General features: G+C 36.6%; 1 protein-coding gene across 1 annotated transcript; it reads right to left on the bottom strand.

Annotated features, from left to right (window-relative positions):
• Positions 1 to 206: 206 nt before the first annotated feature.
• LOC114478836 (semaphorin-4E-like) lies at positions 207 to 17,051 on the bottom strand. Its single transcript, XM_028472122.1, has 15 exons — positions 16,854 to 17,051; positions 13,762 to 14,088; positions 13,472 to 13,617; positions 9,898 to 9,960; positions 9,727 to 9,825; positions 9,517 to 9,616; positions 8,160 to 8,270; positions 7,933 to 8,084; positions 7,047 to 7,225; positions 5,497 to 5,653; positions 5,180 to 5,402; positions 4,990 to 5,105; positions 3,262 to 3,419; positions 3,136 to 3,188; positions 207 to 2,109 (listed from the first exon to the last, which is right to left on the bottom strand). Exons 2-15 carry the CDS (start codon positions 13,874 to 13,876, stop codon positions 1,493 to 1,495), a joined length of 2,289 nt encoding a protein of 762 aa, XP_028327923.1. The 5' UTR covers positions 13,877 to 14,088; positions 16,854 to 17,051; the 3' UTR covers positions 207 to 1,492.
• Between the last annotated feature and the right edge of the window lie 1,274 nt (positions 17,052 to 18,325).

The raw sequence follows: 18,325 nt of genomic DNA, 5'->3' as shown, positions 1-18,325 counted from the left end.
ATTCAAGACTTTTGAAACATTGTTTTAAGACATTTTAATGACAATTAAGGCTTATTTTAGATTCATGAATTTAATGCCTTTTAAGACTTTTTAAGGTGGTAATAGAACTGACACTTCAATAAACCATGTCGAATCAGGAAATTGAGCAGATTGCCCAGCCCTAGAATTAATGTTAGATGCACAAAAAACAAACATGTACTAAACAGTACAGAAAAGATATCAAATCAATTTTATTTGTATCAAACTAATCCCATTGGAACGATGCAGAAAGAGACAAAGCGGCCCAAAAAAGTAAAAGATAGTACAGTAAGTCAGTTTTGAATCGTTTAAACTGATCACAGATTTACTTATATTTTGATTTTTTTTACAGGAAAACAAGTTCGCTGATCAATTTGAAGGAAATAAGTGTTTTTGGCCACCAGGGGGCAGAGTGAGCTCATTCGTGTAAATACATGACCCAGTAGTTGCAACATAAAATAATCCAGGTTGAATGTTCCATTGCAGACAATTATTAGTCATTAAAAATGAAATAAAAGCTTTAAATGTGTTGAAGTAATTTTCTTGGGGGAAAAATAAAAAGCTCAATGTTTACAAAACAAAAAACTTGGCCATAAAACTAGATTTTTTTAGCAAATGAAATATTTGTGGGATGTGCAAATGTCTCATCTTACCGTCTTAATGCCGTAACACACTTAGTTCTTCTCCAAACCCACATCCACCTCCAACCAATTTTCCCTTTTAAACAAAGTTAAAAACACTGGAAGAAAAAAAAAAATCACAAAAACAGATTTAAAATACTTTCAAACATAAAACATGTTTTCCTTGCAAGTTGTTAGAATGGAAGTGGCTTATTTTCAGTTTATATACATTACTAGATAAAGTGATAAACCTTTTTTTTTTTTTTAAGAAATCATATTCTACAGCTTGTGTCAAACTCATGGCCCGGGGGCCAAATCCGGTCCTTTTGGAGCATCCAATTTGGCCGCAGGATAAAGTCAAAATGACAGACAACGTGAATCACTGCGTAAAAATAACAATAATGTTAAAATTGGTTATTTTTCCCACCTAAAATCTTTAGCCTACTTGAGATTCCGGACTATATTTTGGTTTATTTTCATAGGCAAAAATCTGTTGTCAGTTTGTGCATTTTCTCGTTTTGTATATTTTTGTAGTTCTCTTGTGTTTTTGGTGACATTGTCATTTTGTGTACATAGAATAATGTTGAAATTGCTTGTGTTCCAGCCTAAAATGTACGGCCCACTTGAGATCAAACTGTTCCTTATTTGTCCCCTGAACTACAATGAGTTTGACACCCCTGTTCTACAATGAAATCACTATTAGCAGGAAATTAAAAACCTACCGTAGTTGCATATAAATCAAAGAAATTTCAAGTATTTCATACTCAGAACAAAGATTTGTGCATCTTTTGGTGCATGGAGGGTTTTTTGTGCTGAAAGTTTTAAAAATGAGATTTTAAATCATTCCAATAAGGTTAAAATTGGGACTCGTCATTGGTGCACTGCAGAACAACAACCTCCGTGCTGTGGTTATTGTTTCTGGGGTTGTTTTCAGCTCCAGAAACCAGGGGCTTTCCCTCTGCTGCAGGAGGCCTTTCTGTGTTCTGATGAACAACATCGGAGTTGTCATGGTCACGTGACCCTTGAGGATGTCGTCCTCTCTGTTTCCAACAGTTCCAGGGCAGGGGGATGTGTCCTTTGTAAAAGTTCCAGGCCAAAAGCGCCACCAGGGAAATCACCAGAAGCGCGACCACGACCTGCAGCCCGGGGATGGATGGTCCAGCGGTCCTAGGCGAGGGGCGCAAAGACACGCCCCCTTCTCCACTGCTGCCAGTGACTGTGTACTCAGCCACGGTGGTGGTGTATTCACCAGCGTTGGAGCGCTCAGCGGCCACGCATCGATAATGTCCAGCGTCGTTAACGGACGCGTTGAGGATGAGGAGTCCGTCTCTGAGGAGCTGGAAGCGAGAGGACGGCGTCATCAGACGACCGTCTCGCTCCCACGTGGTTTCTGCCAGGTTGGAGGGGGAGGGACAGCCCAGTTTCAGGTTCCCCCCAGGCCAGATGTACTGAACTATGGGAGCGACAGCCTCTGAAATCAAAGAAACATGATCATTTGGGCGTGGTCGACCTTCCAAATCTTGGAAAACTGACGGGAAATCACAAACTGGAAAATCTAATAAAATGTCTCATTTTGTCTTCAAACGTATATCACCCCAAACCTTTAGAGCACGTGTGTTAAACTCAAGGCCTGGGGGCCCATTCTGGCCCTTTAAAGCTCCCAATTGGGCCCGCAGGAGAAAGTGAAAATGACACCAAAAACGTGTAAATCACCAGTTATAAATACTCTGGAGACGATTATTTCGTTATTTTATTAGATAAAGGCCTAAATAAATTAAACATCTGCTCAAAAAAAAAAGATGTAAAAGGTTGAAATTGTTGCTTGAAAGTTTTGATCTACATTATAAACACTAATATTGACATGTCAGTATTTTAAAAAAAAATCATAAATCTGAGCATTAATAGAGGAATGAACAAAACCTTTTGTGTGTTTCTGTTGTTTTGTCATTTTTCATTTATTATGTGTATTAGTATTCTTTTGTTGTATATTCTTCTGTTATTTTGAGTTATTTTTGTAGTCATTTTGTGTATTTTCATACTTGTCTGTTTTTCTATGCATTTTTGTAGTCGTCTTGCATTTTTGGTCACATTTTGTTGTCATTTTTTTTGTGTGTTTTTGGAGCCAGTTTGTGTATTATTGTTTTCATATTGTATATATATTTATTCTGTGTATTCTTGTAGTTGTCTTGTGTTTTTGGTGCAATTTTGTTGTCATTTTGTCTCTTTTTATTGTCCTTTTATGTATTTTTCTGTCATTTTGTGTGTGTTTGGCATCATTTTGTGCATTTATTTGGGGGGCTGTAGAGAATTAACCAGAGGATTCTAAGAATAAATCAACCTAAATTGAGTTTAACCAGATTTTGGATCACATTTAAATCTACGATTCAATGTAGATTCAAAATTCAGAGATACTTTAGTTAGTCTACATTCTTTATCAGCTGGTACACTGATGTTTTTAGTCTCATCCTATAGATGTTAAAAGTGGACAATAACTCACCATCTTTTGGGCAAAGTGATGCATTTCCATTTTTCACATTTTGGATGAGCTCGCTGAGGAAGAAACAGGAATGTGGTTTTAAACTCTGAGCCCAGTTAGCGTTTAAAGTGTGACGGCTGCCTATACCTTGTTAAGTTGGAAAATAAAACACATTTCTTTGTAGTTTTGTCCCAGCCACAGAAAGGATCTCTGCTCAGAACACAGTCCATGCAGGTGGAGGACCTCCCACAGGTGGCCACAGGGATCTGTGCAGCTCCGTAGTCTGAGCCTGCATACAGGTGACCCTGAGCACAGACACAAAGGAGGGAAACATGGATTCTGAACAGTATGTGCTTCGTTACTCTGCTTAAACACTAGGGGGTGCTGGGTCTGCTTTAGTCCATTTGGTTTTCTGAAGTCAAAAAATGAATAAAGGTGAGAAGATAACAGTAAAGACAAAGACAATATGCAAGTATTGAAAGAAAATACAGAGACACACATACACATGATTCCTTAAAGGGCCCATGTTACGCTAAATTAACTTTTCTGTGCTTTAAACATGATAAAGTGTTATTATGGCTTCACACATGTACGAAGTGTTAGTTAGAGGGTGATTTGCTCCTTTCTTACTTCAGGGTGAACACAAACACCTCACTATAATTTGATGATGCGTTCCCACTTTGATGACGAATTTGAGAAGCTAAAACTCTGGAAAACAGGTGAGTTTGGGAAAATAAACCTCAAATATTATGTTTTTAAGGTTCTTAGAACAAATGGAGATGATGGTGAAAAATAGCATGATATGAAACTTTAAAAAAAATATGTAAATTCCAAGCCAGGAACATAAGCTGCACTTTAAAATAATATAAACTCTCTTTTTATACGTTTTTTTAAAAATATTATAGATGTTTAACTTTGATAATAAATGAGGAAATGTGTCGATTATTTTGGTTTATGAGTTCAAACAGTTTATAAGAAAATATATTAGATGAAAAAAAAAATCTTCAATTTAAACAAAAGAGAGCATCTGTATTATCTTTATGTATTCAAATTAAAAGAAGTTGAGTGCATCATTACGTCCCAAACTTTTTAAAAAATTGGGAATCAAGTGGAATCAAGGACCCAATATCAGGATTGGAATTGAATTGTTGGTTGAGTATCATTACATCCCTAATTGTGACCCATTTTTTTTTTACTTGCTTCTAGTTCTTATTTTTCCATACGTATTTTATTTTGCTACTACTCAGCCAATTCTTAACCTATCTACACTATTCAAATGTTTAAATGTTCTGCTGCTTAGTGACAATGCTGTTATGTAATTTGTAAAATGCTAACACGTTTACATTTAATGTAATATTAGGTTTTTTGCTTTTACTGTAAACTGCTATAGCTCTGTCAATTTTTTAACTTAAAGACACTATTTTAGCACCAAAATGTTGTCCAATGTCTAATCGACTATTCTAGATCAAATTGTTCTGCTCCTTAGTGACAATGGTAATATCTCATTTGTAAAATGGTAACTCTTATTTTTGATGGAATTTAAGGTTTTATGCAAATTTGGCTGCTTATGCAAACCTTACAGTGCTTGATTAGGCCTGCTAGAGTGTGACAGCTGCTGCTAATGAACTTTGAGGAAAACTGCTGTTAAAAAATTCTACAGCTACAATTTATAGCTTAAAATGTTGCCACAATCGTCCTCTTTCTCATAGTTCTACTTTTAGTGGGAATACTTAGCCTTACTTTGCTTCCACAAGTAGAACTTTTACCCTGAGACTGCTATAAACACATACAGCCAAAGAAGTTGTCAATCCTTTTTTGAATTCCCATTTGCTTTGTCACACCAATACAAAAATTGTCTAGTCAGCTTTTAATTACCGTTACAACAGAAAATTCCAGAATCTTGATGAACCCTGGAGGATCAAACACTTGCACTTCCTCTATGATGAACATCTCTCCTTTGTAGTTGACAGCTTTCAGCATCGTGCCCTCCTCTATAATAAACACATACCTTTACTGTATTTGCATGTGAAGGTAGATTATATTTATCTGAACACGAGCCGCTGACCTGTGCCTATAAACATGACGTGGTATTTCTCTCCGTCCGCCGCCAACACGTCAGTGACTATGATGCGTGTGAACGTGGCTCCTCGTCGTACGAGCAGAGGCCGTTCTCCTATTGGTCGGATGGCCTGGTCCATGAGGGGCCGGTCTTTGATGAATTGAAGAGTTCTGTCTGGGAGGTCCAGAGTCCCATCGATGCCCGCTTCACGAGCCTGATTGTTTATACACTGATGGAGGGAGAAGAACAGGGAAAAAGAAAGAAAGAATAGAAATCAGTTTTAGGCTAAACGAGGCGAACTAACACGACTTGGTCAGACTTACAGCGCCAGGACGAGGGACCGGGACGTCGCCGCTGTACATCACCCACTTCACAAAAGAGGTTTCCACGGTGACCGGGGTTTTGTACTTTCCCTCAGCAAACACTTTACTGATGTCGGACACGTGGTACGCACACACTGCAGACAGATCTGATGCGTCTCTGAAACACACAAAACAAAACATCAAAAAAACAAAACAACCGTTTGCCCGATTCCTGATTATTTTACACCCACCCCCTTTGCAGCAATAACTAAAATCAACCATTCAAAATAAGTGATGACAGGTTTTTAGCATCGCTGTAAATAGTTTTGACGAATGCTGACCCATTATTGTCACTTTTAACCTCTTTTCACCAAATTTCATGCTAAATTTTGCCAAATTAACCACATTCACCATTTGTCATGCTCATTATTTACCAGTTTAAAGTAATTGTTTCTATTTTTTTCCGCCACTTTTAAGCCAATAGACACTTTGAACCCTTTTTACTTTTTTTTTTTTTTTTTTTTTTAAACTTTTAACCCATTTCTGTGGTTTTTAAAATCCAATTTCACCACATTTTCCACCATTTTTGGTCACTTTCAACCCATTTTACTTTAACTTAAAACAAGGATTTATATCTTTAAGATTATTTACAATGGAGCAAATAATAAACTTCCTGGATAACAGTGGATATTATTTAGATAAATACATTTTTGCCACATTACTCTCATTTCTGCCACTTCATCAAATTTAAAGGCATTTTCTGCACATTTTTACCACTTTCAAGACATTTTTGGCACTTTTTAATGCTTTCCACCACATGTCGCTCAACTGGCCCATTATTGTCACTTTCAACGTCTTTTCACCATATTTCAAGCTTATTTTTGGCAATTTAAACACATTCACACATCGTCATATTATTTGCCAGTTTAAACTAATTGTTCCAATATTGACACTTTGAATTGTCTGTTTTTATCCACTTTAATTTGCAACTTTTAACCAATTTCTGTGTTTTTTAAAATCCCATTTCACCTTCTTTTCCACCATTTTTGGTCACTTTGAACCCATTTTATTAGTGATTAAAACCAGGATTTCCATCTTTAAGATGACTATAATAACAATAAACGTTCCTGGATAACAGTGGATATTATTCAGATGAATAAATAAATGTGGTTATCACAGATTCATAGAACAATGGACCATCATTTTACTGACTTTATGGATGGACCCCAAAAATCTCTCCCCTTTATTCCCCCTTATAGATGGTCCTGTCTCCACATGACTGTTCTTCAATGTTCATGTCTGTGTTCAACCACCTTCAGCTACAGTGGGGGTCCCTGCTCTATGGGACCTTTATTTTGGAGGGTCCCCGCTCTATGGGACCTTTATTTTGGAGGTTGTGGGCTGAAAAGATTGAGAACCCCCACTTTAAAAAATAAAATCCTCATTTACTTTTGTTGTCTGTCAGATTTTAAAATCGGTTTGATGAAAAGAAACATTTAAGTGTGATGACAATGCAAAAACAACAACCAACTGTATCTGGACAGACATCAGGTTTCTTGAGTCAAACGTACGACTGTGGGGTGAAGATGGCGTAAAAAATACACTCCTTCCAGGGCTTCTGGGGGTCACACCAGCGGTACGTGTCCTGGATAATGTACGGCAGCTGAGACTCCAACACGGGACAGTCCATCCTCGCCTTCAGGAACGACGTCCACTTCTTCTGTAACGTGCGCTTACCACCGAGGTCACCCTACGAGCACGGAGAGAGAACATAAACCCTCAAAGATCCAAATAACAAAACGCAAACACTAACTAAAAGCATAATTCAGCCGCTGAAAGTAGTTCTGTGTGATATGGATAAAATAACACAAACTAGAGAGAATTATATCCTGATAACAATATATATCCCAATATAGCCTTTCTTCTTTAAAATTAAATGAAATGAATGAAAAATTGCTATTCCTTATGGGCCCTATTCTCTGTCTGGGCTTAAAGCTGCAATATGTAATTTTTTTTGGGTGTTTTATTTTGTAAAAAATCCAAAATCACATTTGAGCAAATTGTAAACCAAAGTGTTCTGAGTGGACAGTGAATCTATTCTCCTTCTCCTGGTTCTGTAAATGGAGTTTATAAATCCAGGAGCGTGACGCTGAACTTCAGCCAATCAGAGATCTTTCTACAAATAGAGCCACCCATGAGCTGCTTTGGGCGTTCCCGATCTAGAGTAGAGAAAGAGTAATGGCGGACATTCCGGCTGGAAAACTACAAACGATGACTTTCAGGAAATTCAATGCCGGACACGTAGTATGGCCAAATTACAGGTAAGAAATTACTTTACCTGCCTTTAATAGACAAACTGAACTTATGCATGAATGGTTAGAGTTATATTGTACGGTAGATGATATATATTGTTAGAACGCACAGCATTAGTTGAAAAGGTGAGAAGGCTTTGGTCACCTTGCAGACTCGGGCCACGCGAGACACCACCAGTTTGTTGTAGCAGTCACACTCCACGGCGGTCTCGCTGAAGAACAGGTACACCTTGTCGTCGTCCCCCTCCTCGCTGCTGTCGCTCTCTGGCATCTGTGCCATGGACACAAAGGTGGGCTCTGATACACAACAGAGTTCATTCATCAGGATTATTAGAGCTTCAGAGAGAGAAGTCAAAGTTATCCAGAGCTCACCATGAAGCCACGAGCTTTTGAACTCAGTGCGTATGGAGACAGGAGAACTACGCATGAGGACGGGTTCGGATCCCAGGAAGTTCATGGAAGTGGCCGAGTACAGGTTGTTATCTGATGGACCAGAAGTGAAATTGTTGTTAAACTCACTGATCCTTTACCTCAACATTGATTTTTTTTGACACATTTTTGTGTAATTTAGGCACATTTTCTGGGATTATTTGAAAGAAATTGCAGGATTTTAGAAAATTTCAGAGTTCTTTTCACAATTTACCAATAAAAATGACTCCAGTTGTGTAATTAAGGCATGGGAAAATTTGCGAGCCCCTGCAAATATTGTGGAGTTTTATTGAATATGTGAATGTGGAGAGACCTAGGTATCTACAACTGAATTATTTGGTAATTCACACAATGATTTAGGTTCTCTCTGTTATTTTTACTTTCTCCACAGGCCAAACTGGATGCTCTTAAGAGCCGGGGTGGAGGTCGGTACAAAATACCCCCAGCCTGTGAGCCAGATAGCAAAATAATAGGTGACATGTAGTAGGTAGCAGCGCACCTTTGGATGAGAGATCATCCATGCTCAGCAGAGCTCAGAGGGAGAGGAGGAAAGGCGTTTACGAGACAGAAAATGGCGCTACGTACGAGAGTTGACGTTCCCAGCAGCGCACACTCCGACCAGAGCAAGTGTGGAATTCATGGATAGTGTGGCGATTGTGAGATAAAACCATAAAAAAGGGACAAGCAGTGACACTCTGCATGTCCGGGAGGAACAGGAAGCTACGTGTGTGCAGACTGACGGGAGAGAAAGTTGGAGGAACGCCAAAATACATTCAACTCTGACATAGATAGATAAATAATAATTTTGCCATCAAAAGCCAGGTCTGTGTTTTTTTTTAGTTTTATATAAGGAAACGATGTTCAGATGTTAGAGTTGTCACTAAAGCAAAAAAAATTGCTTTAAAGTAACTGACAGGGTTTTTTTTTTTTTTTTTTAGAAAAAGGCTTTTTTCTAAGCTTTTTGCTCTGAAACTGAAGATTTGTGTAAAACTTGCTCTATTCAACGGCTGATTACAAAAAACGAAACGAGCCAGAAACAAATGTTTTTTTTTTTTTTATGCAAGTAGAGGCTTCAATCTTTCAGAATCTGGTATCAGATAGTCATAGTAGAAAACATTCTGGCACTGAGGGGGGTAGAAAATCTGAAAATGGCTGGCACTGAATGAGTTAATGATTTCATATTTTGTGACGAGTGCTATGAGACGACTTATTGTAATTAAAGCTGAGTTGAACTAATTGTCAAGTAGTGTAAACAACAGGAATGAGATGGATATGACTGAACGCATTAGGAGGTACTCACCGACCATAATGGAAGCATATCTCTGGAAAGGATCAAACGGGCACTTCCCTTTTCCATCATCTGCTTCTTCCTCCAGAGTCAGTTTTCCATTTGTGTAAGACTGTAACCATACAAATATTGAACGCTGCTGTTACTCTGCACATACTGTGAGGATAATGGCATTGATAACGACATATCCACTGTGTGAACGTGTCTCTGACTGTCCGTCACCATTTTGTGGCACTCCGGATCGAAAGCCTTGGTTCCACACACGTAGATCATGCCGTCATCCATCTTATGCAGGACTCTAATGTAGTTTTTGCAATCCGTCTGTAAATACAATACATTTACTGTATTGGGAAACACTTTGAAAAGGATAAAAACAAGCAAATATAAACCTACCTCTGCATTTTTTCCTTTGTTTTCACATTCATCTTCTTGTGCTTTAGTCACTTCCCATTTGACCTGAAAGTGAAATTGTTGGTTTAAGCTTTAATTTCCTTTTCTGTTGAAAGACATTCTTATAAAACCGTCTGCAAACAATGAAAGTAACGTAAAGATTGTGGGGGGGGGGGGGGGGGGGGGGGGTGGAGTATAACAAAAATCACTTAACCAGGGGTTATCAACCTTGGGTTGAGGACCCCATTTGGGGTCGTGAGACACTGGGAGGGGATCGCCAGTTGTCTTCAAGAAACTAAGAATATTATTTGAGCCCAATTTTGCTTATTTTTTCCCTTTTTCTGCAACTACACCAAACTCACCATATTTTTTACCTATTTTCATCAATTTTTCTTGCCATATTTTATTGAATGTTTGCTACATTACTCTTATTTCTGCCACTTCTCCATCAGATTTCAATGCCTTTTCTGCACATTTGTTCCCCTTTCAAGACATTTTCAGCAAAAATAAACCCTTTCCACCACTTTTACCACCTAATGTCACATTATGTTGACCCATTATTGACACTTTTTTACCTCTTTTCACGATATCTAACGCTTATTTAACCATATTCATGTTTTGTCATGCCCATTATGTGCCAGTTTAAACTAATTGTTGCTACTTTTTAAATTACATTACCCCAACCCTCATCTTTCCCCCATTTATGAAACTTTTAGGCCAATATTGACACATTGAACCCTTTTTCTGTCAGTTTTTGGCCACTCAAGTTTGCTCCTTTAATCTATTTTTGTTGTTTTTAAAACCTAATTTCACCACCTTTTCCACCATTTTTGGTCACTTTTAACCCATTTTATTTCTGATTAAAACAAGTATTTATATCTTTAAGATGACTGTATACTATGCTGCAAATAATAATAATAAATATCCTGGATAACAGTGAATATTATTCAGATTTTTTTCAAGTGTGGATCAGTGAGGATTTGAGTTGTTCACAATGATCAATAAGATGTTGAATGTTGATCAAAACGCTGGAATCACCAAATCAAATCATTCCAAAATGTGGCTGATGTTTAGGGATCACCATTTAACTGATTTTTTTTTCTTTACCAGTTGAAGCAGGAGATTATAAACCTATCATCGGTTGCCGTCTCTTATTGTACTGCTATGTTTACGTTTACAACCAGAGGATTGGTGACCTGGCGTTCCAGGCTGTAGCTCCCAGACTCTGGAATAACCTGCACCAGTCTCTCAGGGAGCTCAACTGTGTGGACACTTTTAAAAAACTGCTGAAGACTACACTTTACAGTAAAGCTTTTAGTTACTGGATTTTAATTTTTATTCGTCCTTTAATGTTGCTGTTCTTATGATATTTATGCACTCTTATTTTATTATTCTATTGTGTTGCACTTGTACTTCTACCACAACTCTGTACAGCACTTTGTGATTTTATCTGCAAAAAGCGCTTTATAAATAAACTACTTACTTGGTGTGTAAACAGTAAGTGTGTGTAAACAGGAAGAGTTCAAGCACACATTCACTTCCTGTTCTCAATTTAGGAAACATTTAATATTCCTGAGTCAAATTGTCTGGAAATGTGATGCAATGTGCTGGGTGGAATATGTGGTTTCTATCCTTTACTGAGAGATTTTTGTTCACAAACAGGATGTTGGTGGTTGTGGTTTATTATAATAAATAAAAAAACTAAATAAAACAGGATATTTATTAGTGGAGGACTTATTTCTTGAGATCGAGAATGTACGTCAGTCATGGTTTTAAAGGTGTTTGTTTTATTGCACAATCACAAATGGATTGTTTCAAATGTTTCATGAAAGTGATGAAACATTTCTTCATTTCTCCACAAGGCAAACTCTTGCAACATCTCATGCATTACTGGTACATTTTTACGGGTTACACGTCCACCTGCATATTGTCACGGCAAATTTGCGGTTGACCTCATTTGGAGACATGATTTATTGCTCTGGTTGAATGATGGAGTAATTGCCATAACAATATTTACATTTATTTAAATTGAGAAAACTAGAGGATTAAAAGCAAGAATTTATCAATGTGACATTTAAAAAAAGTCAGAGATAAAAACACAAGAAAAAGCATTTTATTTACAATTTCTTTAGACGTTATTACTAGTGTTTGTAAGTGAATGATGGGATGGGCAATATATTTAAAGATATATCCACATTTCCATCTTACAAAATGTCTTAATTGTTAGTCTGAAATAAATAAATAAACAAAAAGCCAAAATTGTTGCAACATGTTTATATTGTGAATGACGCATGAAATTATTATTATGAATTTGTTCCAGACATCCACCACATGTAACGCAATGCAAACACAAACAAGGGAAAAAGAAAATAAACATATTTTATAGTAGACATACATTAAAAATTAATTTATATAAATAGTTCACCTATTTTTATGAGTATACATCTAAATAAAACTATAACCAACATACACACATGCATAGGAATACATGTAAAACACCAATATCTAGTATACGTGTTATACATGAAATAACATGTTATTTTAAAAACTATTTTTATTGGAATTGTTGGGGTTTTTTTTTTTTCAATAATTGACTTTTACTGTCGGACAAAAAAAGAGCAACAAATAAGTCACAATACTGATGAACTGGTGAATAGAAACGTTATTAATACATTAATAAATCAAAACAAAAAATGGATGTCATGAAAAACACACATGATGTGATTAAAGGAACCAGAGGTGGTGTAATGAATCTACTGGTGCTGAATACCATTAGGACCATAACACATAAAACATAACATAAACGTGAGCAGCTTTTTATGAGCTAAAACATCCACAGACTGAATAAAAACATGATCAGGACCAGAAAACTGCTGAAATAAATCCTAAACAGTTCTATTGTGTGAGGAGACCTGGTCCAGGACCTTGTCTAGGAAACCATGTGTAGTGGACTTCAGTTCTAGCTCTATGTTCCTGCAAATATCCAAATATCTCACAAACAGAACTATATATTTTTTTAAAACAGAAAAACGCTGCTTATCTGGTTAATGATTTTTCTGTATTTCTGTTTTGTTTTTTCAAGTCAGTAAAACAAAATAGCCACACTGTTTATTTGTTATTTTAATTTGGTTTTAAAACAGAATAACCAAAGAATGAAGGGTACACGGATTAAAGACAACCACTTAAACAAAATGTCGGCAAAAACACAAACCAACAACACATTACATGTACTTCAAAGACACACAAACTGTTCACAAAAAAAAAAAAAAAATACATAAACTGACTCCATACATGCACAAATCAACAACAAAAAATTACACCAAGAACACAAAAACACACATTATGACTCCAAAAACAAACATCAAAACCACTGACAAAGACAAAAAAACCCTTGTATTCATGCTCAGATTGGTCATTTTTCTAAATGCTGACATGAATAATGATCATGTGGCCCTCAGACCAGATAAAATCAGATGTCTGTGGCCCCTGCTGTGACAGAGTTGCCCTTCCCTGCTCTACATCTATTATTTAAGTATTCTCAAAGCCAAACTGTGATTTAAAATGAAGCGTTTCTTACTGATGAGAGTTTCTTGGAGATGTCACTGAGGTCAAGGGCATAAACTGCCTCCCTGGCGCCGAGCAAAAGCAAGTTCAGATCTTCTCTCAGCAGCATTGTGGAGTAGTTGGACACGCCCTCTTCTTGAAACAGATGAGCGTTGTCCCCTACACAGACAGAACATGACTAAATTACTCTGCTCAAAGCAGGGGTTAAATCGCCACTTTTCCCAGTGAGACGTTGCAAAACAAAACCATATGAGTCAACGTGATGTGACACAAAGTTAGAACGAGACAAAGAGCGGCACTCACTGTGATAGGGCACGGATCTGCGGGGGACACAGCCCAGCGGAGAGTTCTCCTCCAGCATCAATGCCAGGGGAAGCAGGCTAAGACTAAAGACAGCGAGGGCCAGCAGCAGATGCATGGCTCCTTTGTTCACGCTCAAAGGAATTTAAGGCTTTTATTGTTTTCTTAACAGTCAGTTGTGGAGGGGCGAAGACAGTGAGTGGCATCTATGGCGTGAGGTGGTCTGTGCTGCTGTGTAAAGACGGGCCCTGGCCCCTTTACGGGCCCCGCTCAGCACACTGTCCATGGCGAGATGGATGGCACGGAGCGAAGAAACAAAGCCGCTGAACGCTGAAAGAGACGAGGTTGCACGGATATCACACCACGCCATTCACCAGATACTACCAGACTTATGAATTAAAAAACAACAACCTCAATATATAAATCGACCAAAACACTAGCAATAGTAAAGTGGTTGATAAACCTTTAAATAATCAAAATATAGACAAAGAAACAAAGAGAGGAGGAGATGATCAGTGAGCTAAAGTCAGCAGCACAGCAGTAATTCTGTCAGTACCATAGTGATGTTAATGCAGGGCAATAAAAGGCGTTCTGCAGGGTGTAGTGCAGTCACGTCAACTTTAGCTATGCACTACAGAAGCATATTACACTCACAAATAGTTTTTTGGACAAATTTTTCTCCCTTTTTTTTTTTTTTGGAATAATAGAATAGAGTTTATTGCCATATGTACAAGTTAAAAAGAACAGGTACAATTGAATTATTGTGCATGTCCCTGAGTCAGATGGAAAAAATTAAAAACAACAAATACAGTATAACAGTAGAAGGTGCAAAACATGGAAGAAAAACAGAAGTATACTCTACAAAAATATAAATAAAGAAAAGTTGAATGTACGTATTGCACATAGGAGAAAGTCAGGTGAATTGTCCAGCGTGGTAAATTAATTTTTCAAAAACAGAAGAAGAAATTAATTGGTCAGAAAAATAGAAAAAAATTAGTCCAAAAACAAAAACAGAAAAAATTTATCTGAAAAACAGAAAAAAAATGTGTGCGAAAAAACAGAGGAAAAGAAATTAGTCAGAAAAACAGGAAACAAAAAAAAAAAAAAACAATAAAAAATGAATTACTCTGACAAACAGAAGAAAAATAATTTGTATGAAAACCATTAAAAAAAAAAATTGTCCAAAAAACCAAAATAAAATTACTGTGAAAAACAGAAGAAATAAATTAGTCGGAAAAAAAAAAAAAAAAAATAAATGCCAAAAAACAAACCTAAAAATGTATTACATAATATATACAATTTTATTATTTTTTTCAAGTGAATGCAATACATGTCCGTACTGCACTAACACAATACGTGTCCAGGCTTCACTCTATCCAGAATAGTCTACCTACAGGGCAACAGATAACCCATCACTACCTTCCTTCCCATTAAAGCTGCATAACAACAACAGCTGCTGTTGACTGAGATCTGGCCCAGGGCGCTGTTTTAGAACGCCCAATAAATACCTAAAGATGAGGAAAAAAACGTAAAGACTTCTGTTTAAACTAATACAAATATGTCTATTTGTGGGTCTTTCTATTATCAGTTGGTTTGGTTGCATGTTTGTGCCTTTTGCAAAAGAAAAAAAGTAAAAAGAGAAGTTGTGCTTTTATTTATACAACACATCCCATCTGTTAAATACGACGGCGTAATAGGGCTAACCTGGCAATAAGCCACACCCACTTCCTGACTTTATGTAAGAAAGTGAGTTTGGTAATACTGTACCGCCGTTTCTGCTCACTTAATTTTGAAATATCAGGACTTCAATCTCTATCATCTAAGATGAAACTTATTTTCATAAAATTACAACTTGATTCTCAAAATATTATATATAAATATAGTTAACCTCACAGTGCCCAGATTTTTTATTTTATTTTAATGAGGCCCTGATACGTCATTGTAGTGCAAAGCTTTGATAACGGCTGAGTTTAGTTTAGTTAGTTAATTGTTTTTTAATCATTTTTATTTATTCGTTAACGTTGCCTAAAAGGCAACTCTTACTTCATCACAGTTCTTCTCCTTTTGTGTTACTTTTATGAACTTTGAGAACTTTAGTTATAACATTTAGAACCAAAATGAACATCTACACAGACCTGTTTGTCTTTTAAGTTTATGAATATACTACTTTATTTGGTTTTTGTACTCTTTATTTCACTTAAAAAAACAAAGCATTTTTACTGTTTTAACCTTTTAATAAGTAGTAGAGAATGTTTATTTATCCCGCAGTGAGGAAATGTACTGTCATGACAGCTCAATCAAATTAAAATAAAAACTAAAAATGTTAGTTTAAAAAAAAGAGAGACTTTTACTTTGTTGGAACGGGTGCAGTTTGAGACATTGAGTTACTCAAATCTAATAGTTACTTTAGTTTCCTGTTCTGTCTGTGTGTCTGTGTGTTGAAAGTTGATGAGCTACAACATGTCAGAGAATGCAGTCCTGATAGGATGTTTCACATATTCTCACACACACACGCGCGCGCACACACACACACACACTTTTGTAGTTGCACTAAATAAAGTCTATTTTAATCATTAACAGGTGCAATTATTTTTAAAAAGAGCATCAGGGTGGTTCACTTTGTGCTCAAAGTGTGTTTGTTGCAAAATAACTTTTACCATTGTCTGTGTAACTGAAGAAGAAGAAAACAAGAGAAGAAGAAGAGTATAAATATCAGGTGGCGCCTTTAGCATTGCAAAGTTGTTTTTATTTAATTAAGCAGATTTCAAAATTAAAGCTAATTATTACTTAACAGTAGCACTTAATATGCTTGTGTAAAGTGAACAAATCTTAGAAACAAACCACGAGCAAACATTCCAGAGTCAACGGTTAATCTTTTACCTGCGCGAGACGGACACGCCCTAAACTAGCAAAGCTCCATGAAAGTAGTCCCGACAACACCTGCTACTAACTCCTCATTAACGAGCCTCATTAAGTAGGTTAGTTAGTAGGAAAAACAAAGCTGGTTAAAATTCAAAAAAGAAAAAAAAGGTCAAATAGAGAGCGACAGTGTTTGTTTGTTTGTTATTCCTAGGTAATATTGTTGTAGGGCTCACCCAGCAGCTCTGCACCGCCTCCCTCTGTGAGGCTCTGCCCGCCTCTGATGAACCTCAGCCCGGGCAAACCAAACTGTGTCCGTCCGCGGAAGACGATGCACTCTGCCCGCGGAGAGAGCTGTGAGTGAGTGGATGAGTGACCCGCCTCAGCTGTGTGTGTGTGTGTGTGTGCGTGTGCGCGCGTGCGCGTGTGCGTGTGTGTGTGTGTGCGTGTGTGTTTATTAACGATCTGATTATTGTTCACACACAAAGACATCTGGCCAAGTTCTAACAGAAACAATAGTGACGTAATACTGTTCCCTAGTGGTGTATTATGAATAAAGCAGCTCAGGTTGAATGTTAGGGGTGTAAACTACTGTAGGGGCCACATTATAAACATTCATGTCAGCGTACGATTGATTTTTTTTTCCAAAACCTTTTCTGCTTTTTCACTAAAATGTGCAGGTACGTCGTCACAGAAATGTTATCACTGTTTGTTGAAGGAACCAATATATTGTTTACTGTAATATTTCACTATAATGATGTCACTGGTAATAAAGACCCTATTTATTGTTTACATAAAGCACTATTAGACATACTTATTAGTTTACATTGGTATGTTGACACTTATTTACAGAAATGTTGCACTAAAATAGTGTCACTGTTCATAGGACACTTTTTAAATTTATTGTCTTTCAGAGATATACAGTAAAATACAAATTGTATTTTTTCACGTAATTTTTTTTCTTCTTCATATGTCATAGATTATCGTAGATTGATTTCTGACCAATATAGCGATAATCGCAGTATCGTCATATCGTGAGATAGTTGTTATCGTGAGCTTTGTATCGTGTATCGTATCGTATTGTGAGGTACCCAGAGGTTCCCACCCCTATTTAGAATCACGACCAACCTGAGCATTAACACAGGTGAGAACAAAGAGTTTTTTTTTTTGCATAGTTTTGTCGTCGTTTTGTATTTATTTCTGTCGTGTGGTGTATTTTTGTTGTTGTTTTGTGTTTTTGGATTCTTTTATGTGATATTTGTGTATTTCAGTAGTCATCTTGTATGTTTTTGGTGTATTTTTGTTGTGTTTTGTATGTTTGTAGTCTTTTTGTTAGAGGTTGACCAATATGGGATTTTCAAAGGGCAATGCAGATTCTGATTTTTTTTTTTTTTTTTTTTTTTTAATTCATCCGATGGCCGATATATAAAGCCGACATTTGAGGCTGATATACTTTTTTTTTTTTTAGCACATTGATTATGAAAGACAATTGAAACACTCACATGATATAAATGTATATATTAGAAATTAAATTTAATACACCAATAGAACTCTTAGTAAGTAAGTAGTTTATTTATAAAGCGCTTTTTGCAGATAAAATCACAAAGTGCTGTACAGAGTTGTGAAACGCTTAATTTATTGAACTTTAAATATACCTGTACACACAACCAAGTAGAACAAAAATATTGATCTTATTAAGGATATAATA

Source organism: Gouania willdenowi, chromosome 17, assembly GCF_900634775.1.
Source record: "Gouania willdenowi chromosome 17, fGouWil2.1, whole genome shotgun sequence".
NCBI lineage: Eukaryota > Metazoa > Chordata > Actinopteri > Blenniiformes > Gobiesocidae > Gouania > Gouania willdenowi.
The sequence above is the reverse complement of the archived record's forward strand: the minus strand, read 5'-3'. Positions and strand labels throughout refer to the sequence as shown.

What these genes read in the sequence shown, in the direction of transcription:
- LOC114478836 (XM_028472122.1), bottom strand. Translation starts at nt 13,876, where the DNA reads ATGCATCTGCTGCTGGCCCTCGCTGTCTTTAGTCTTAGCCTGCTTCCC. An exon ending in GCGTGGCCCGAGTCTGCAAG is followed by an intron (nt 7,226 to 7,932) that starts GTGACCAAAGCC and finishes CCGTGCTCGTAG; the next exon opens with GGTGACCTCGGTGGTAAGCG. An exon ending in ATCACTTTGCCCAAAAGATG is followed by an intron (nt 2,110 to 3,135) that starts GTGAGTTATTGT and finishes CTTTGATTTCAG; the next exon opens with AGGCTGTCGCTCCCATAGTT.